At 41.4% G+C, this 22,812-nt stretch overlaps 1 protein-coding gene and 1 pseudogene across 8 annotated transcripts in view; one reads left to right on the top strand and one right to left on the bottom strand.

Moving 5' to 3' along the window:
* DAB1 (DAB adaptor protein 1) overlaps positions 1 to 22,812 on the bottom strand; it is a 397,889-nt gene that overhangs the window by 107,296 nt on the left and 267,781 nt on the right. For all 8 annotated transcript variants that reach the window (XM_059689405.1, XM_059689406.1, XM_059689407.1 and 5 more), the window contains exon 4: positions 15,855 to 15,953. In XM_059689405.1, the coding sequence (XP_059545388.1) occupies positions 15,855 to 15,953 (99 nt within the window). The remainder of the gene's footprint in view (positions 1 to 15,854; positions 15,954 to 22,812) is intronic.
* LOC132229488 (large ribosomal subunit protein uL15-like) lies at positions 12,809 to 13,301 on the top strand (annotated as a pseudogene).

Genomic DNA, 22,812 nt, shown 5'->3' with positions numbered 1-22,812 from the left:
TTTGCAAAACTACAAAGAGATTCTCAACATGAGGTCCTTTTTATCACTGTATCAGATGAAGATGTTTTAGGTAAGTGCTAGGGAAGTTGTACCATAGGCTACTGATGAGTGGGGGAAAACATAAGCACAGACTTTGACAGCACAGAAATAAACATGAAGGAGTAAGTGTGTCTATTCGTGTGAGTGGGTATATTACACTGCACAGAGTCATGAGATGATGCATCTCTGTATTGGAGTCTCAGATACTCCCCTCGGACCCATTTATATAGAAGATGAAGTATTTTTTCCTCAAAAGTGAGGTTATGAGCATCTTGAGTTTAGACAATTGACAGTACAATCTTTATTTTCTCAATTTTACATACAGAATTTCAAAACAGTCTGCACATCTCTTAGACATCATGAAAAATTCAGACCTCAGTCTCTGGAGGTGCAGGCATTTTGTATTTAAATATTAAGACCATGTTTCCCTGGTAAATTCTTGCAGATTTGGACTCTCCTGATTTTCTGAATAGTTAAAGAAGTCAAATCCAGCCTGGCAGGCAAATCCCTGAGCTCTGTGACTGAGGCAGCTGGAGGAAGGCTGAGCATGGCAGTGATCCCAATAGAAACAGGTGTCCGAGGCCACAACAGAGAAGCTGCCCACAGCTGAAACAGTTGTAACTGCACCTGATGTTGGGCTCATCACACAGACTGTGAAACTGCAGGCTCCAGTCAGACTATCAAGTCCCTGTCCTTTGTCCCCAGTGCCTAGAGCATCTCTATTGTCCTCCAAAACCCAGGCTCATGGCTTCCTACAGTAGGATTTGGTTAGTAACACCCATAGTTCCTAGTGTGATTGCAAGGACTGGGTGAGTGTGTGTAATTCATTGCATAGTAGCTAGAACACTCCCAGGTTATCCCTCACTTCGCCAGCTCTGCTAGGCTAACTCTCTCATCCTTTGGATCAAACCATGCTTGCAAAGGCTCCAGGCAGGGCCCCGGGTGCCCAACCATCAAAATTCTGAGGTGTGGACCCCACTCTTGGGAAGCACTCTCCATTTGGGCAGTGCACAGGATGAGTGGGAGAAAGCAAGAATGTATGTCCTCCAAGAACTTATATATCATAACTAGAGGCCCAGTGCACAAATTTGTGCATGGGTGGGGTCCCTTGGCCTGGCCAGTGATTGGGGTCGATAAGGGCCATGGGAGGTTGGCTGGGGAGAGGGGCCACGGGAGGTTGGCTGTGGGAGTTCACTAACCATCAGGGGGCAACTCCTGCATTGAGCATCTGCTCCCTGTTGGTCATTGCCCATCATAGCGACCTGTTGACTGGTCCTTCAGTTGTTTGGTCACTTAGGCTTTTATATATATAGATATTAGTATAGTGCTCAAAACATAGTAGGGGCTCAATAAACGTTAGTTCTTCTCCTCCCCCTCAATTAGATCCTACCTTCTTCTCAATTTGCATAAACACTTCTTTCATTGCAGGTTAAACTTATATTTTACACATTGTAGGTACTTCATTAAGTCTTTGAAAATACACATGGCAATATAAAAAAGTGACTGTATCTACATGCATATGAGAGTAGGAGAAAAGGGATGGGGAAAAAGAAAGGAAAATGGGGAAAAATCAGTCACGTGGTAGGTGAGATTAAATGTATATATGCAAACTTTAATAAATATCATACAACCTATTCATGTAGAATAACAATTTTCAACTGTTTTCACTCATGAAACACATGAATTAATTACTAGAATTCTGTGGCATATCACAAAATATATATTTTGCAGGTCTGACCAAAAAGTACGTATAATTTTGATTCATTCACACCAGACGGCTATTGTGTTAGCTATAGTCATTTTTTTTTGACAATCTAAAGGAAAAGAAGTCAGTACCTCTGAGTAAATAGTCAGGTATAGCATGTTTTAAACATTCTTGAGGCACACCTGTTGAAAATCGCTAATCTAGAAGTTAAAGGAACCAGGGAAAGACAGATGTGGCTGGAGTAAGATGGGTTGTATTATTGAAGGCCACCAGTAGAGGGGAAGGAGCTGCCATTGTCTTTCTCCAAGAGATAACTGTTGCTAGAACTTGGATGCCAGCCACAATGGCCAAGGGTGCTAGGTGGGCACAGCTAGACAAGGAGGGGAGTCAGGGGCTGCTTGATTCTACAATGAAGGATTCAGTGCAATTCCACAAATAGCTCCTGGGAACTTACCATGTTCCAGAAGGTGGGAGATACAAGAATGACCAAATCATGGACCCTCTGCCTTCCTATTGCTTGATCTAGCATTTTTGTTTGTTTATTTATTTAAAATTCTTTCCACCTTTCATATTTGCAAGTAATCAGGCAAGCAAATGTCACCAGTTTACAGAAAAGCTGGGAAAGGTGCAAGAAAGAAGTAGGGACTGTGTGTATAGGACATAAAAATGTGAGAGCATTAGATTCACCTCACTGTTAATACTAGAATTATGTAGTCAGCCCTGGCTGATGTTGCTCAGAGGTTAGAGCTTTGGCTGCACACCGAAGGGTCTTGGGTTCAATTCCCGGTCAAGGGTACGTACATCTGGGTTGTGAGTTCTCTTGCTGGCCCCAGTTGGGACACATGCAGGAGGCAACCAATCGATGTGTCTTTCTCACATTGATGTTATTCTATCTCTTCTCCCCTCCTCTTCTATGCTCTCTAAAGATCAATGGGAAAACTATCCTCGGGTGAAGATTCACAACAACAAAAATATATATAATCATTAACCGTAGCAACTGATAACAAAGTCAATCAGGAAATCACTGAAATGTTTCATTCCAGGTAACATCTAACCATCCATGTAAGACACACTCACACACCAGTTTCCCTGTTTCAGCCAGAAGACTGGTGGTGTGAAGTAATGTGGTGGACAGGGCCCCTCTCACTGAGACATCCTGGCAATGCACCACACCTCACAGAACCTCAGTGTCATCTCATGTAAAATAAGAGATAATACCTCTATTTTGCAAGGCTCTAGTAAAGACTGGCTAGTTAATTACTGCTCTCACACTCCAAAGGAGAACACTGAGATACTAAGAGGTTCACTGAGTTATGAAAGTATGAAATAAGATGCATGAAAGCACTTCCAGCAAGATTTGGGACAACATTAAGTGTTTTCATTATTATTACCATCACTCTTATTGCCATTGTTGTTTTTACCATTAAGTTCAACCTGCACTTGCTATAAGCAAGTGACAATTCAAATTCAGGCCTTCGGATATCAACACAGAACACTTTCCATGACACAGCTCGCCTAGACCACAGGTTCCTCCACATACAATTCCCCAGACAGAACCTCTCCCCTGACAGGTGAATTTTGCCAGGCTCTTACCTGGACCCAACCTCTTGCTTTCTGTGAAACACATGCCTTTATTGCACCCAGAAATATTAATGCTGCTACATCGAGGCCGCTGCTGAGACATACTTGAGAGAAGCACAGAGCCATTGTATCGGTGCTGCACCGAATGGCTACTGTACCACCAGTTCTATACAAACAGCTCTCCTAATAAGTGCCTTTGCAAAAACAGAAGCACCTATTAAATAACCAAGGCACACTCATGGAAAGTGCGTTCTAAATTAAAATTTAAAATAAGTGCATGAGATAGAAAAATAATCTACAGCAGACTCTATATGAAGCATTCAGTCGTCGAAATAAAAGCAGAGACACCCAAATGGACAGCTCTGATTTATCAAGTGTAACGGCTTCTGGGATATGGATAAGAATTTTCAGAAGTGTCTCTCTCCATTACTCAGTTGACCCTCACAACTCCCAGAGTGTGTTAATACTTGTGATTTATAATGCGCGTCTGCAAGGACGCAGAGAGCACAGTGGAGAAATGTCACGGCCTTGCCTCGCTTTTTTCTTCATCCAGACCACTTGCTACTTTCGACCAGAGCATATCAGTTATGTATGTCTACTGTCCCTTCTCTGTTTCCCCACATCAGAATGCAAACGCCACAAGGTACAGAACTTCTTTTTACTCACCAATGTATGCACTTCCTGAGAATACTCCTTGGCACATAGGAGGTACTCGGTGAATATTTCTTCAGTGAATAAATGGGTAAAAATGTAAGAGTAGTCCTGGTCAAGTGACTTAACCTCCCTGAGCCTCAGTCACCTAATCTATAAGATGGGAATAATAAATAATACAAAACTAACAGATGGATTCCAGGAATTCAATGGCGACAGCATGGAGGGACCTGGAGAATTAGCCGGTCAGAGAAAGTATCACATGATCTCACTCATATGTGGAATCTAATGAACAAAATAAACTGATGAACAAAATAGATCCAATTACATGGAAGCATGGGACAGACTGATGAATCTCAAAGGGAAGGGGGCGAGGAAGGATGGGAAGAGAGTAACCAAAGAAGTTATATGCATACATGCATTACCCGTGGACATAGACAATAGGGCTGTGAAGGCCTGAGGCTGGGTAGGAACAGGCTGCAGGGGGGCGAGGGGGGGTGAGGGCACATCTGTAATACTCTCAACAATTTAAAAAAGATAAATAAAGATAAATTCAATGGCAAAAATATATGTGAGGTGCTTAGCAGTGTCTGGGCAATCAGTGCTCAATAACTAATGTCATGCTTCAGAGCTGAATATTTAACTTCAAGGTTTATAAAAAGTACTTCTATGCCCACCCAAAGGGCTCAGAGGTAAAGAACAGTCTCTAGCTTGTGCCCATCCTATCTCCCCTAGTGTTCATTGTGGGGTCAGAAGGAGAAAATTGGAAGATTCCTTAATAACCGTATAGAACAGAACCAGCAAATCACAGCTCATGGGCCAGCTACTTGTTTTTACAAATAAAGTTTTATTGGCACTCAGCCCAGCTTGTTTGTTTATATATTGTCTGTGGTGGTTTTCCCATTCCAATAGCAAAACTAAATATTTGCAAAAAATCATATGGCTCACCAGGCTTACTATCTGGATCTTTAAGAAGAAGCCTGTGGAACAACCCTGAGTCTCCAGAGGAGGGCACAGAGTCACTGAGAACAAGCAGATGAGGTACACCCATCACACTGCATATTTAGGCTCTGAAACTTTGAGACCTAGGGCCTCACACATCCCTTAAGAGTCCCGAATAGTAGCTGATAAACATTCAGTCACAGGACTGTTCTGCATGATGACAACCCTAAGGGCAGTTTGACTTTTCCCCTGGAGCAAATGAACAGTCACTTGCTCACCAGAGGCCCTTCTGTGCCCTTGAAAGGGAGAGACACCACAGGATTGCAAAGAACATGGATATAGCCACAGTACATGCTGGGGTCAGTCCTCAGTCCTCAGCTTTGCAATTTGTTGGGTATCTGGCTTTGTACAAGTCCCTTACCCTCTGATGGTCTCAGTTTCCTCATCTGTTTCATGGGAATAATACTTTCTTAAGGGACTGAATTTAATTAGCCCAAGCATTTGAAAGCTGCTAACACAGAAAATATTACCTCTTTCCCTCTTTAAAATCCAAAATTGATAAAAATGATTCATTATGGGAAAGCTAACTCATTTCTGAGTTTACCAAATCTGCTTGAGAGCAGTCATCCCTCACTTTCTGGGTGATGTGACATCCTTCATCCCCGTCATGAATTAACCCAAGTCTCAACTATCTTACAGAGGCCGCTTCCTGACAGTTCCAACTTCTAGAAACAGGTTGGTTGTGAGATATAAATTGATTTTTTGTGTGATAAATTAAAATTCAATATCATCCAACAAGATACTAAACATCCAGAGACCCAATTTTTCCCCTTAGATGTTCAGTCTCTTTGATATTAAAATGGATCTGGGGCTGTTGTCAGGCATGTGGGAGCCGGAACACTGAAGAGAATGCACAAAGAGCATGGAAATGGGATAGAGGGAAAAGACTGTAAGGAGGAAAGAAAGGCAAAATAAGGAAGTGGAGGGAGAAAAGAGAACACTTTCTACTTCCTATTTTGTGAGCATCAGAGAGTGTTGTTCAAGCCTAGGTGGTTTGCATGTAATTTGTTGGCCTTACTATCCAGCCCTGGCCTACCTTCTCAGTGTATCTTTCATGGACAGCATCACAGTCCTCCTGTATAGAGCTACTGGCACCCCACTCTTCTCCATGCCTATCCTCCTTCATGACTTTCCCACTGCAGAGTAGTAGTCAATCCCTTTGCCTGGACACTGATCTTCTCATATCTCCAACTTCAAGCCCTGACCATTTTCAAGGCTCAACCTCTTCCTAAATCAGTCCATATGTTTTCAGATGGAAGAAATCATTTCTTCTTTTGAACTCTCATAATAGTTTTATCTCTTTATCTTATTGCATTTAATATTCTTGCTATGAATGTTTCATATACGTCTTACCTCCTATAAGTTTCTCAAAGGAAAGGTTTCAGGCTGGTTCATCCCCATCCACCAACAAGCATATGTAGCATGAGTGAATGAATGAATGAATGAATGAATGAACGAACGAATGAACCAATGGAAATGGTAGCATGGCCTAGACCAGGGGTGGGCAACCTTTTGGTGAATGCGTGCCAAAACCAGCAAAATCTCTGACTCAAAATTCTTCTGCGTGCCAACCCTTATTTTTTGAGAACATGTTATGCCTACTTGATATCTCTTAAGGTGTACATATGTGAAGAACCTTGAAGAAATAATAAAATTCATTTGAGTGACAAAAACACAGTATATGATGATGAAAAATACATTTATTTTTTAATGCATACATGTACACTGATAGTCCAACAGAAAACTTCATGACTCCGTTTGTGACCTTCAGAGATATGCACGAGCTACTACTTTCATCAGTCAGGCTACTCCTATTATGAGACTTAACAAAATTCATCACTGAGAACAAAGATTCACAATTGTAAATGGAAGATTATAAGAGAGGGCTTTGCATGACAGTAAAAGTTCCTGGCGTGCCATGTTTGGCACACGTGCCAGGGGTTGCCCACTCCTGGCCTAGACAGTTCTTCACTTTATCTAACTCAATTCCTTTTAATAACAAATATTTTGTAATTCTTCCTTTATTGTCTAAAATGATTATATAATCTACCTACACATATAAAGTTTAAGCAAATTAAAATGTCCAAATTATAACATAAAGGAGAAATAAAAGAATATTATTTTTGATAAAAATCATGTGGATTTCTTTATACTTAGTTACAGCTACAATAAAAGAATGTAACAACAGTGTTATGTTTGCACTTTCTTATAATGAATAAATTTGGGTTTAAGAAGCGTTCAACTCAATATTATTGGCACTCATTTCTTTATATTTGACATTTTAAATAAGAGCCAAATTAGTTGAGTTATGGTGAATATGAAATGGATGCAGCACTGCTGTGTTGATAACTCAAATACAAAATGCATCACAGTGGTGTGGCTTTCCAAAATGATGAACAACAAGATACATCTCTCTCTCAGGTTAGTTGCATTTCTGGGAAATTCAGTATTGTGGATATGGTACAGAAATACTTTGCTTATATGTGAAGTAGAGTGAGGTTTGAGATTCAGGTAATATAAATAGGCTTTTCATCCACATGAGTGTCTGATAAGACATTAGAAACTCATATGGCAAAGGAAACTTTTTTGCTGTGTGACAGTCCTATACATTGCAGAATGTTTAGCATCCGTAGTTCCTAATAAATTCCTGCATTGCCACACTTAACCAGCTAACTGTCACACGTCCAAAGCAGAAACCATTCCCACACACCACGATATTTTGAATTTAATTTAAAAAACCCGCCGCTTGCATCTATAGATGCTTATGGTGTACAAAGGGTTAACCCAAAAGATGATACCACCAAAATTCTTACGTAAATATCCAAAATACCCATTAGGGGGACAGAACCAGTCAAGTTAAGAATATTTGGAGTAAAAGAAAGAAAACAAGCTTAGGCATTATGTGAATTTGAATTCAGTTTCTGCTACACATAGTAGCCATGAGCAAGCCACTTACCCTACCTGTACCTTAGTTGACTCATCTATATAAGGGAGTTAATAAAAACCTCTAAGAGTTGTTTGGCTGTCAAATGAGACAAGATCCACAAAAGCCTGCTATAAACCATACAGTCCTGCTTACAGGTTAGTCATTAATATGAAAAAAACCGGTAGATGGAACTAAAAGAAGACCCCAACTAGCCACAGAAACCTTGAGGAAGAACAAAATGTTAAGTATCATGCTCCCTAATTTCAAACCATACCACTAAGCTACAATGATCAGAACAGTATGGCACTAGCATAAAAACAGATAATAGATCAATGGAATAGAATACAGAGTCCATAAATATATGGTCGATTAATTTACAACAAACAAGACAAAAACATACAATGCGGCAAAGACAGTCTCTTCAGTAACTGGTGTTGAGAAAATTGGGCAGATAAAGGGTGTCCCAAAATTCACACAAGATTTGAATTTTGCATGAGCATTAACAACAACAAAAAAATATAAAAGCCTAATTTTACTTGGTTTATTGAATCAGATTCTAATATCTGTTGCCCTTTGATTTCAATTCCTTCAATTTGATAAGCATTACCAAGTACCAATTATGGCCCAGGAGCAGGGACAATGAAGACCACAGCTTTGCGTATGTGCCAGCAAAGCCGTGGAGGCCATTTATCCGATGTGCTATTCCATATATAACCCTATACTGTATACTTTATGGTTCAATAAAAAATTACAATTTTTATTATAAACCCGTGTTTTCTATCAAAATTACTTCTTGCGTGAATTTTGGGACACCCTTTACATGCAAAAAGTGAAATTGGACCACTTTCTTATACCATATACATAAACAAACTGAAAATGCACTAAAGACTTAAATGTTAAGACCTCAAACCATAAAACTCCTAGAATAAAATACAGATAGTAAACTCTTTAATATAAGTCTTAGGAATATCTTTTTGGGCATGTCTCTTTGAGCAAGGACAACAAAAGAAAAAATAAACAATGGGACCACATCAAACTAAAAAGATTTTTCACAACAAAGGAAACCATCAACAAAATGAAAAGACAACCTATTGAATGTGAGAAAGATATTTGCAAATGATACATCTTGAAAAAGAGTTAATAGCCAAAATGTATAAGGAACCCATGCAACTTAGTACCAGAAAAAATAAAAAAAATATATGATTTAAAAATGGGCAGAGAAACAGAACAGACATTTCTCCAAAGAGGACATATTAATGGCTAATAGACATATGAAAAGATGCTCACCATCATTAATCACCAAGGAAATGCAAATTTAAACCACCATGAGATATTACTTCACACCTCTCAGAATGGCTATCATTTTAAAAAATACAAAAATAACAAATGCTGAAGAGGATGTAGAGAAAAGGGAATCCTTGTACACTATTGATGGGAATACAGATTGGTGCAGCCACTACAGAAAACCGCATGGTTTCCTCAAATAATTATAGCTGCCCTACAACCCAGCAATTCCACATCTGTGTATTTATCCGAAAAAATTCAAAACATGAATCCCGAAAGATATATCACCAATCCTGTGAGAGTAGTGTGTACTATTTAGTTTCAGTGGCATGCAAGATGGCAGGGATGTCCCCCAGACCCCCCAGATCCCAATATCCTGCTCTACAGCCCCTTCATCATCCTCCCTGTCTTCCTCCCTAGGACCAGTCTTCTTTCCTCTTCCTCTGAGCTCTTCCCAGATCATCCGGTTAGAACTGAGGGAAGAACAGTCCTGTTTCTGATGAGACACAGATAAGGTGACATCTGGTTTTCACTGAATAAATTATTAAATCAGCCCTGAAATTAAGTGCAGCCCTTGCATTTAAAACACCATGACCCCTCTGTTATAATGGACAATGTTCAATCCTGGGCTACTCTCCACCTTTCCCCTGCCATGCCCTGCGTATTCTGTGGACATTTGCCAATTCTCAAGCACTAAGTCTATTTTTTGTGCAGTATCACTGAGCATGTACTATGTGGATGTCATTATGCTAACCGGACAGATAAATGTGATGAACAGAAAGATGCACCCTGTTCATCTGTGTATTTTAGAAGGACTCAGTTAATATTTCCTCCAGGGAAGAATGAATGAGCACACATATTTTTCTCTTTTTCACAGTTGTGAATTTAGAAATAGTTTTCTCTTTCCGATTTGCTCATCTGGTCCTCCCCAATGTACTCCTCCACAGCCAATCAGTGAGCCCTTTTCTATAAAAACCTTCCTTCATATTCTAGGGACAGCCCAGTCTTGATGCCCCGAGCACTGACAACTCCATTCACACCTGTATATCAAGCAGCTGTCAGTTCAATCTGTGAGTCTCGTTTCAGCACTGGACTGTGACCACCTCGGGTATGGACCACTCATTATCCATCTGTGACTCCCCAGCATCACATGGCAGAGGATAGGCATCAAACACGCTGCCGCCTGACCAGGTATTAGTTCCACTGCCAACATTGTGTCCACCAGAAATCCCTGTTGTAACTCCACCCTTTTGTCTTCACTCAGGAAAGCTCATCAGAAAGTGAACAATGGTGACAATAAGGCAGGGCTGACCTGGAATCTGTTCTAATATATAGAAAAGGAAATCATTTCTAAAATTTGTTATTGCTATGGTCTCATATGTTATTTCTGTGCACTCCTCCCATTCTAACTCTCAAGGTGATGGTACTAAGAGGTGGGGCCTTTGAGGGTCATGAGGATGGAACCCTCATGAATGTGATTAGTGTCCTTAGACAAGAGGCCCTAGACAGCATCCTGACCCTTCTACCACATGAGCACATAGCAAAATGGTGCCCTCCATAAGGAAGTAGGCTCTCTCGAAAGACACTGAATCTGGTGGGGCCATCATCTTGGACTTCCCAGCCTTCAGAACTGTGAGAAATAAATGCTTGTTGTTCATAAGCCACTTAGTTATGGTATTTTGTTAAGGCAGGTCTGTTATAATTAGCAATATCTTACTAGCATCAAGGATTCTGGGCAGACTACCTGGGTTTGAATCTCTGTTCTGCCCTCAGTAGCTGTGTGACTTAATGATTTGGCCCTCAGTTTTCTCATCTGTGAAATGGTGAGAATAACAGCATATATACTTCACTGAATTGTTGTAATGCACTTAGAATGGTGCACATAATTGTGCCAGATCAGTGATGGCTAAACCAAATGAACAAGCAAAATTCAGATGGGATTGTGGCAATAAGATGCTACATCATCCTGAAAAGATGATGCAGACAACTGTCCTCCATCCTGAGAAACAGATTTCTCTTTAGGATCTGAAATATTGATGATTTTTTATAGCATATAATTATAATAATTTTATGGAACAAAACTATAAATGGGACAATAAGCGAGTTCAAAGAGTTTCCCTGGAAAGACACAGGATTTGGGGTTGGAAGGTCTGTTCTGAGTCTACAGCAAGTCAGGGATCCTTGCAGAGCCTGTTTCCTTATCTGCAACATAAACATGACCTCACTTTTGCCTCCGTGTCCACTGGTCTGATTTGAGGACCCAGTAACATATTGACAAGAAACCATTCCCGACTTGCTACTGCTTCCACTGTCACTGGCAACAATGAATTTACATATGACATTTTCCACCTTCTCATGGATTCCTTTGACATAGTACCAATACCTCAGTCTCTGAAAACAGGAACAGCTTTCAATAATGACTTATTCCTTGCAACATGCTAATAATAAAACAAAATTTAGTCATATAAGGATTGGGATCAAGAATCCTTTGAAATTCAAGACAAGGTGTAAATTGCTGAAAAGGGTCTCTTTAATTGGGATCAAAACATTTTTGACAGCTTTTGGATTTTAAAATTCTAGCTATTGTCACGTTCTGCAAATGTTTCTTTTCTTGGTTTAAAAAAAAGTGCAGTCAAGCTTGAGCAGAAATACTTCAGACGTGATAAACAACTAAAATTGGACATTCCAAATGACAAAGACCCAGTTTTCCTTTTCTTTGATATTTAGGACAGAATACTTCACTTAGACTCTTACCCTGCACAATTCAATCGGTCCCCTGCTGGGCAATGACAAAGGTTTAAGAAATCTTTCCTGCTTGTAATCTCCAATGAAGGTTTTGTAAAACCTCTATTTATCTGAAGATAAGTCATACTGAAAGGAATTTATTTTAAGGGAGACAAAGAATCTTAAAAACAGTGTCATCACCTTAGATGGGACTTAGCTCAACACTTCATTTCTACTCAACTCCCACAATTTCCCTTCTTATGGTTCTTGCTTGAATATTCCCAGCCACCGTGAACTCACTTGCACACAAGGCACTACACCTAACTGCTCAATAGCTCTGAGTGTTAGAAAATTCTTCTTACGCATAAACTGAAACTGCTTCCTAGAAACTCCTATCACCAGGTCTGATTCTATTGGTGAGTCACACAGAACAAATCACCACCTTCAACCACACAACTCTTCGGAGCGATGAACACTATTAACACAGGATGCCCTGCTCCCTGTCGTCTTCACTTTAGGTTTACACACGTTCAGTCTTCTCCACCAGCTTCCCCAGACTTGTGTTCAGGCACATTAACAAGGTGAGGATGCAAAAGCAGGTGCTACAGAGGCCCAACATTAATCAAACAGAACCAGAGTGGACTAAGCCAGACAGACAACACTGAACTCTGCCTTCCATCGGATTCTCCATGAGGGATCTGACATTTTTTCCATAAGACCAGATGGCTTTGGACTGAAATAATGCTTTTACTGTTGTTTTCTCTTTGTGTACAGCTAGAAAATCAAAACTAGTATTATAAGATTTGGTGATATCTTTCTTTGGGGACAACTTAGCTACCCTTGAGTGAGTTTTAAATAAATATAAAGAATAAAACTACCGCTCTTGCAACTCGGCCGCCAACATGCCATCCAGACTGAGGAAGACCCGCAAACTTCGGGGCCACATGAGCCACGGCCACGGCCACGGCCACATCGGCAAGCACAGGAAGCACCCGGGGGGGCCGTGGGAATGCTGGCGGCCTGCATCATCACAGGACCAACTTCGACAAATATCACCCAGGTTACTCTGGGAAAGTTGGTATGAGGCATTACCACTTGAAGAGGAACCAGAGCTTCTGCCCGACTGTCAACCTTGATAAACTGTGGACCCTGGTCAGTGAGCAGACACGGGTGAATGCTGCCAAATGATGGAGTTGCTCCCATCATTAATGTGGTGCGATCGGGCTACTACAAAGTTCTGGGGAAGGGAAAGCTCCCAAAGCAGCCTGTCATTGTGAAGGCCAAGTTCTTCAGCAGAAGAGCTGAGGAGAAGATTAAGGGTGTTGGTGGGGCCTGTGTCCTGGTAGCTTGACGCTACATGGAGGGGAGTTCATTAAAATGTCCAAGTACTTTAAAAAAAAAAAAAGAATAAAACTACCTCACTTCATTAGTTAAACTGGGTGATTAGGACTTTAATTAGCTGGGCACAGCCTCCTTGGTGGTGGGGTACATGATAGAATAGCAAGGCCTCAAAATATTCCCCCAAACGAGATAAAGCATCTGATATTCTGCCTCACTCCTGTCCCTTTGGTTAGGCCAGTTGTCATGGTGATGGGTAGGGAGACTAAAGATGAGGACCTAAGATCACAGCATGGGAATCACTGTGAAACCCTCTCAGGCTTGATCTGTGTTACCTTGCTCCCTTCCACAAAGGATCTACGGACTCCATATCCTCCATGTTTCTCCAAGCCCAAAGCTCTCTGCCTCCTGTGTGTACCCAGGATCCCATGAGGCCATGTGTGTGTTAAGAAATTTTGGCTCAGCATAGTTTTTCATCCCCTAACTGCCCTGGTCTCCTTTACCAGGATATACTTTGATTTGCTTTATCCTTTTTAAAATGTGTGGTTCAAAACTGAGCACAGGTGTCCCATCTATAGTCTGTCCAGGAAAAGGAAAACCAGGCTTTTCGGAAGATAGGAGAGGCTTACATTAGGCTCCTAATCTTGCAGCATTCAAACTCCTTCATTACTGATGCTAATATCTTCATTCTCAGCTCCCTTCTACTGAGGCAGCCCAGGTAGGCAGCCCCACCTTTCTCTCTCTCTGGAAGTCAATTGTGTTGAGTTCTGACTCATGTCAGCTGGAGGCTAAATCCCAGTTCTGCCTCCTCCATGCTGGTGAACTTAGGAAAGCCACTTACACTGAGAGAGAATGTGCAATGCTGTTAAGTGAAAAGGCTCATGAGCTAGACTGCCCGGGTTCAAATCCTGTCTCCACAGCCACTTGCTTTCAGCTAGTTAATAAGCTTTTCTCTCTTTGATACCTTCAACTATGAAAAGGAGGTAACAATATGCCCTACATCATAGGGTTACCATGAGGATTAAATGGGTGGGTACTTACAAAGGACTGACAACAACATGTGGCACATATTATGTGCTTGATGAAGGACCTATTGTTATGATTATCTCAAAGGGCTTGGTGAGGAGAAAACTGAATAATGTGTGTAAAGTGACTAATATGGACCTAATATATAGCATGTTCTCAAACTGAAGTTATTATCATCAGTTATTTTTATTGTGGTAAATATGCATAACATAAAATTTGCCACCTTAACCATTTTTAAGAGGCATAAAGCACATTCTCCTTGTGGTGTGACCATCGCAGCCTTCCATCAGCACTGCTGTCTTCTTCCCGAACTTAAACCCTGTCCCCAGTTAACACTAACTCTTCACTGCCCAGCCCGGGGCCCTGGCAACCACCATTCTACTTTCTGTCTCTGAACTGGATTCCTCTGGACACCTCAGGTAAGTAGACTCCATCATAATTTATCTTCTTGTGACTCGCTCATTTCACTTTGAAAAATTTCCTCAAGGTTCATCCATGTTGTAGCATGTGCAGAACTTCCCTCCTTTCGTTGCTGAACATTATATCATTGTCTGCATATACACATTTGGCTTTTCTGTTCATCCATGGGAGGACCCTGGGGTGCTTCTACCATTTAGCTATTGTGAATAAAGCTGCTACGAACATGGGTGTGCCCTTATCTGTCCTATGACTAGTTATTCAGGAGTAACTTTTATTCAGGAAGACCCATTTTCACTGTTAAATCATCACCCTACTACTGACATTTTATCCTAGTATGAGTCAGAACAAAGGGGAGAAAAAATAATGCAAAATGACAAAGGTTAATTAACTTGGCAAGTAGAGTATTGTTTATATAGTGCTTGATAAATTACCTTGTGAAGTTCAGTGGAGGCGAATACATGAGTAAAAGGACAAATATGTCCATTTGACGCTCGCCCTCTCAACGGAACAGGTCACAGACTATTCTTCTGTTTTTCCCTTACCATCAATACACAGGACCCACAATGTCAGACAAGCCCTGGGGATGAACCTGGGAGCTAATTGCCTCTGGGAGGCTGATGAAAACACAAAACCATGTCTTTGGTTCGTTCAACAACATATTAGTGCTTACATTTCCTGGGCATGCAGTGATAGATTTTTTTTAAAAAAGATGGAAAACTCCATTTATTCTTTTTGATTGCAGCAACTACAAGGTTCCACAGGTTAAACTCAAGAGAGTCTGGATGCTTTGACCGAGTCAAAAGAGCCCAATGTGTCTCCCTCTAGGATGCATGTCGTTAAAGCTGCCAACACACAAAGAAATTCAACTTAAACCGTCACACTGCCCACCGCTCCTCAAAGCTCATCAATCTCCCATTAGATTCCCGAGACCAGGTGACACTTTTATCACAATTACACGGTAAGAAACATGGTGCAGCCGCACTGTGGCCAAGTCCGGGAAGAGCCCCCCTTTGATGGACGATCACAGTTGATCAAGTTTGTCAGCTGCTTTATGTGTTTTTATGCTCGTTTGATATTCCTGCCCAGCGCCGACAGGCTTTTAAGGGCACATCTGTCAATGGATTCAATTGCACAATGCCATGTGCTTCTTTTACTTACCCCTGTCTTCTCATCAAAGATTTTGATTCCTCCAAAGGAGATGGTTAAAAAGATTTTCTGTTTGTGCTCTCCTTTGGAACGAGCGCCAGCCACGACGCCCTGTTGAAAGGAAAGACATGGTTTTTACTTTAGAGTTTTCATTTGAAAATACCCTCCGGTCCCAAAGGCCTGTCAGATACCATCGGTGGTGCCACCAATCAGGCACACGCCTTTCTCTCTGCTCCTTCAGGTTTCCCTGCTCCATGAGCTTGCATCTGCTCAACGTTGTCAGGGAACACTTATCCTCGCTGTTCGAACACTGTATAAATAGATATCTGAGCACCGACTCATGTGGCTAACCAAGATTGATAGAATGCCTACTCTGTGCCTAGGTACTCGGCTCAGAATTTGAGATCCTGAGAGACACACAATATGGTCTTCTTAATAATAGCTTTGCTGGGTTTTGCATTGCGTATGGTTTTAATCTATTCAATAAAGGTGAGTAATGGAATAGATTCTTAAATATGATTTTATTTTTATTATGTGTCTGGGGAAACTTTTCATATGAATCAATTTAGAGAACATTAAGAAAATAAAAATTATTGCCAAATTATTGCATGTCTCTATTTTTGCTTGGAAAAATAGGATGATCATAGTTTATGCCTATGGTTTGTAACATTTACCCACAGACATTTTGTATGTCCCCCCACTCTTTTTCCTATCATTCCTGCGTATTCAAATAAAGTACTTACTTACTCAAAGTATTCCATTTATCAAAACATCTGTTTCCGCACTTCCTCAAATGTTTTATAAACTAAAGGTATGTTTATGAGTCAATTAGAAGATAAATGTCATAAAAGGTAGGGGAACTGCTCTGCTTTCTGCTCTCTCCCAGGTGCCCAGCACAGTCCTAGAGGGCAGGGGCATCTCTGTAAATTATTGTTCCATGAACTCAGGAAACTATCCTGAGTTTCCCAAAGTCGATATGATGCAAGTTAAGAGTAAAGACACTTGCTTTTTAAACTGCCTCAATGGTGGCCAAGTATAGATAAGCATGGGTTTCATACTAGGCGACGACTTGGAGGGTAAGGACACATCTAGGGATTTGCACTCCAGGACTGCTGGGGATTCTGCCTTAAGCATTTCGAGGCTTCCAGCCCCTTCAGAACCATTGGCCTCTGCAGAGGGTGAGATTAAGCCTGACTCTCAGCAGTTGTGGTTTTAGAGTTTTAGGCATAGTAAAGTCTAAAATAGTACTGATTTTGTATTTCCAGGAGATAAAAGTTGTCCATGCTGTTCTCAGAAGAACAAATGGTCAACATCAGTCTCTGAGAACAACTAAGGTTAGAGAGCAATCGACACAATCAGAAGGCACAGGAAGGGGCATTCATTCTCTTGGGGTTGTTCGATCATCCTCACGTTGGGTATTAAAAATACTCAGAACATCTGGAGTATACTCCTAGCTCTCTGTGATCTCGGACCAATTACTCGCCTCTCAGTTCCACTTCCCCAAGTGTAAATACCTCTCTGGCATGGTTGAGAGAATTAAATAACATTTTATTTCAAGTTCCTAGCCCCATATCTGGTACATTGCAGGAATGTAAAAAAAATAACTTCTAGTAAATGAATGATTGTCCCTTAAAACTTACGTTCCAGTTACTGCTTAGATGCCTACAAGTAGGAATTTCACTACCTGGGAAGTTGCCCACTCATTCTTAAGTGCCTCTTACTCTACACACAGATGTGCAGAATATTGGAGCCAGAGAAAACCTTAAAACTAATCAGTCCCAAGTTCCCAACTGACAGATTGACAGAGGAGAAAATGATGCCTAGAAAGTCCAGAGATGGCAGAGTTGGGGGTGGGGGGTGTGGGAAGCTGATACTATACAACTGAGCTCTCAAGTCTCTTGATGCAGGGAGAAGATATATTTCTTTATGTTGTGTCTTTTTTTCTAGCAAGCTGACACATTCCTATAACCCTACCCAGGGTTCCTCCTTCAGCGTCTGGGACTGCTACATGCTGACATAAGATTCCACCTCCAATGACTATTCAGTAAATAGGTAAAGAGAGGGACTCATTCCCAAAGCTAAGTCCTCTGCCCCTTTAACACCCATGTCCTAGTCAAAGGTCCCTGAATTCCTCACCACACTGCTTGCTTTCCCATTAATTTACTGAGGAATGAGTTTAAGGACCTGGGAGAATAGTCAAAGTTCGTGTCTTTGCAATCCCAGGGGAATCCTATTTCTGTCTGATGCCACTCCATCAGAGACACGGTCTCTGACCCCTCCACCCTCCACCCCGCCAAACTTTGTCTCATTCTTTCCCCGACGTCTCTTCCTAGTGGCTCTTACCACCATCTGAGATATGTATTCATTTGCTGACTGGATGCCTTTGCCCAACAGAACAAAAGCTCAACTGTTCATGAAACTTGGTTTTGTTTATTCTACGTGCCCAGTGTCGGGAACAGAGCCCAGGACAAAGCGGGCACTCAAAAGGGTGAAGCGACTGTCCCTCGCTCGGGCAGTGAACAAGCCAGGCTTTGAACCCAGGAAAATTTGACTTTGAAAACTGTGTTCTTGGATGGATTTGGAGTAAAATAACTTATTCTGCCAGACCTCTTTTGCCTAACCTTCAACCTCCAGTAGCCAGACTTACACAAAGCGAGAACACGAAGTAGCCCCATCATAAATGGAAGGACTGGAAGGACAGTGTCAAAGGGAGGGGAGCCCTTCCTTCTTGTTTAACCCCTTCCTGGGTGAGGACATCGCAGGACGGAGGGTGGAGAGGGCTTCACCTTGGGTCAGGAAGATTAGCTTCAATGTGCCTCTTCAAAAGAGTCCTCACAGTCCCTAGCACTTAGAATTACTGCCACATCAAGCAGCAACAATGCCCGGCACACAGCAGTGCTGGCTGGGTACTGCTCCCCTTCACCTCCTGGTTCCACTTAGCTATCAACCAACGCCCTGGTAGAATAGGGCAGAACATAAAGAAGGTGGGCAGAGCAGGCATACATGTTCCAGGAGCATTTCTGTCTGGGGCTGCTGGCGGCGCTTTACTTGACAAATGAAAGCAAGAAGTACTATCCACGTGATGCTGTCTTTGGGAAAATAAAACTCCAAATTTATTGAACACGTTTCTCCTATGAGACAAGACCTTGAGTCAAACTCTGAAAAATTGCCCTAAGTCCCAGCACGTCCACCACCAGACAGCACGTGCTGCCTCTGGGTCTCATCTCCCCAGGATGATTCACTGCTGTTCCATGGAACTCACGGAGGTTCCGGGACAGCTCTGGCTGGAGAGTCCAAAGATGTGGAAGTAGGTGCCTTTACGGGCTCTGTGCCTAGGATTAGCTGCCTGACCTAGGAAGTCACAGCTGGAAACCTGGAAATTAGGGTGTCAAACATTTTCCTGGGCACCCACTATGTAGAAGTTCTCTGATGTGCTACATAATATAGCCCATATGACAATCCTGGGCTGAAAGAATGACCTCCCTTATTTCACATCTGAGGAAACATAGGTCGGAGGGTCAGGTGACCACCCCCAAACCTCAAGGAACATACAAGACCTAGAGAATTCAGTGATTTTTCAGATTCCAGTATTGGAGTTCCTTCTGTGAGAACACTCTATAAGGGACGTGAGGAGAAGCACAGATGAAATAAATGGACTACACAATATACTACAGGTATGTAAAAAATGTTCTGAAAATAGGTAGGCGGGGATACTTGCAACCAGACTCAGCTGTGAAGGAGAACTCTGACATGAGACTAATCCCCTTCTCGCCTCATAAGGATGCTGGAGCATTTAAGTGAGTATGTACATCTGCACTTTGCAAGGTGTGCAGGGAGAGCTCAGCAACTACGTTACCAGTATTATTAGTACTAATATTGATATTAGCAAGCAATCCCATGTGCTAAGCTTAAAATCTAGGAGGGGAACCAAGATAGATTAAATGCAGATCAAAAGAGAATATTATTGCCCTAGCTAGTTTGGCTCAGTGGATAGAGTGTAGGCCTGAGGACTGGAGGGTCCCGGGTTCAATTCCAGTCAAGGGCACATGCTCGGGTTGTGGGCTCAATCCTTGGTAGGGGGTGTGCAGGAGGCGGCCAATCAGTGATTCTCTCTCATCATTGATGTTTCTATCTCTCACTCCCTCTCCCTTCCTCTCTGAAATTAATTTAAACACACACACACACACACACACACACACATATGAGAATATTATTTATATTATTTAGCCTTACACTATGTCTTGTCAAACACTAGGCTTCTGAAGATCTGCATTTGAATTCTGGGCTAAATGAAGGTTCTGGACCAAACCCTTTAATGTCCACGAACCTTAGATTTCTTACTGGGAGGCTCAATCTCACATGATCAAGAGATAATGTATACTGAGGTACTTTGCTGACCCTAAAATTAAAAGATGATGATGATGACAGTGATTTGTTGGTAGACAGGAGATGGCTCACTCAGACTCACAGTGTGAACCCCATCTCAAATCTCTCACATCCAAGAGAAAACTCTACAACAAGGAAAGGCACCAGCTTCAGAGAGCCTAGCAAAGAAAGACAGAATTATTTTCATTGCTCATATGGTCTACCGTGAACAAGTGGGCCCTTTTGCAACGCTAAGAGGCATTTTGTACTTCTCTGTCTCTCTCTTTCCTGGGCAGGTGGCCAAAGGACAACTCGATCATTTATGTTTCTGTGTTTCCCAAAGAAAGACCACGGGGACTGAAATGTCAACATTCTTCTTGGCAACTTGCAAATAATGAAACATGATTGTCATGAATCAAAACCCCTCAAGTTCAGCAGATATGAAAGGAGTGTGTATAGTAGGACAAATTCTCAGGGCTTTGGGAGCCCCTCTGCTATGAAGGTTTACAGATGGGACATTTCAAAACACACACAAAAAAAACAGAAAAAAACAGATGGGACACTTCATTGCAGATAACACACACACACACACACACACACACACACACACACACACACACACACAAGGTCGGCAGTCATCACCAGGTCTGATCCAGTTAATGTGGCCTACATTACATGACCCTTCAGGGAGCATAAGTCGACTCCTGCCTCATGTCCACATCAGCCTTGGTGCTTCCATGAAGGCGACTGGCCAATGAGGCACTCTGTGATAGATGCCTGCTGAGTGGCTATCTACCAGGATGCTGGAGACGGGGGTATGGGAGAGGGATGCATCAGATCCTTTCTCATCAGCAGACTGTGGCTCTGGGTGGGAACCAGGTCATGGGAGACCTTGATGTCTTTGAATTAACATTTTCCAGGAGTAAATCTCTGTTTGCCTGGCCTCAAACTCAGTAAGGAGGGACTTTGGCAAGAATCAAGATCCTGGCCTTTCTCCCCACCTTGCATTAGGGTCTCTGTGGGAAGCAGGTGTGGCTCTACCTGATTGGGAAGTTTGGAGAGAAGCTGAGCACTCATGGCTCAGTCTCTCCTGGGTTCTCTCTGCAAGCTGCCTGCTGGTAGTGAGGTTGCATTCTGGTCTGATCTCATATGTGAGTCCAGGTCTTGCTCTGGAGCAGGAAAGGGGATGAGGAGAATAGGGAGGGTTGCAGTTGTCCAATTCCCCATAAATCAAGTGGGATAGCCTGTCCCTTTCAAGGATACCCCCTATGCCCGTGTATCTACATCATGTTTTCCAGAGCAGCACTTATCAGTTATAAAGCTGGAATTTAGAATTCCTCCTTCCAGATTCCTTTGTCTATTTGTCAATCAGATTTGAACTTGGCAGAAAAAGAGGGCTCATTGTTGGACCTCCCTCAAAGCTCAGAACATCGTTTAATTATCAAAAAGGATACATTAACCCCTTCCAAGGTGATAACCTGTGAAATCACAATTTGGATGTCTTTTATGTCTATTTTTAGTACACCTTACAATAAATAGACACATAATTGTTCACATAAAGTTTGCTTATGTGACAGCAAAAAAGAAAAAGAAAAAGAAAGTAATGGATACATAGTTTAGAAAATCAAAAGGTTTTAAAAATGATGATTCCTATAGTCATACTTTAGGGAGACGTAGCATCGGATATACATGTCAAACTGCTGAGAAAATCTTGTAGTATAAACAAATAACAGCTGTGATTTATTAAGCAAATATTAAAGAAAAGTGTTTTGAAAATACTGTCCCATTTAATACTTTTAGGCATTAGCCAGCTTTTTTTTTTAAATTATTTTTTTCTTACATTTAAAAAAAATTATACTGATCAAGCTATATCCTCAGTGACAATTTGATGATAATTTTAAAAGTGCTCATAACATATTATTATCAGATGAGAAAAAAGCAGAATATACAATTGTATAAATAGTTATTCTAATTATATTAAACATTGTGTATATTTCATATAATGTATATAAAAATACAAAGAGATTATAAATCACACACTTTTAAAATGCTGACACCAATTTTCTTTGTGTGGTGGGATTGAGGATGATTTCAATTTTCCTCCTTATACTTTTCTGTATTTTGAAAATCTTTTATAACATTTTGTGAATTCTGTAATCAGTAAAGTCACGTTTTAAATGCATAAGATATTTTACAGAGTTGTTGCTAAACCATTTTATTTTTATGTATTTATTATTATTATTATTAAATCATCACTGGAGGATATTTTTCCATTGATTTTTAGAGAGAGTGGAAGAGACGGGGAAAGACAGAGAAACATCGATGTGAGAGAAACACATCCTTGCCTCCTGCAAGATCCCAAACCAGGGCCCGTCTGGGGGGGAGCTCACAACCTAGGTATGTGCCTTTGACCTGAATCGAACCTGGGACCTTTTGGTCCGTAGGCCGACATTCTATCTACTGAGCCAAACCATTTAATTTTAAAACTATTCTATATTACTAACCCCTCCCCCCCCCCAAAAAAAAAAAAACCCACAAAAACTTGGAGACCACAATCTAGGAACAAAAAATTTTCTTTTTGTATGTTTTTAAGAGACCTTTAAAT

This window comes from Myotis daubentonii, chromosome 3 (assembly GCF_963259705.1).
Source record: "Myotis daubentonii chromosome 3, mMyoDau2.1, whole genome shotgun sequence".
Taxonomy (NCBI): domain Eukaryota; kingdom Metazoa; phylum Chordata; class Mammalia; order Chiroptera; family Vespertilionidae; genus Myotis; species Myotis daubentonii.
This window is presented reverse-complemented; position numbering and strand designations above follow the sequence as displayed.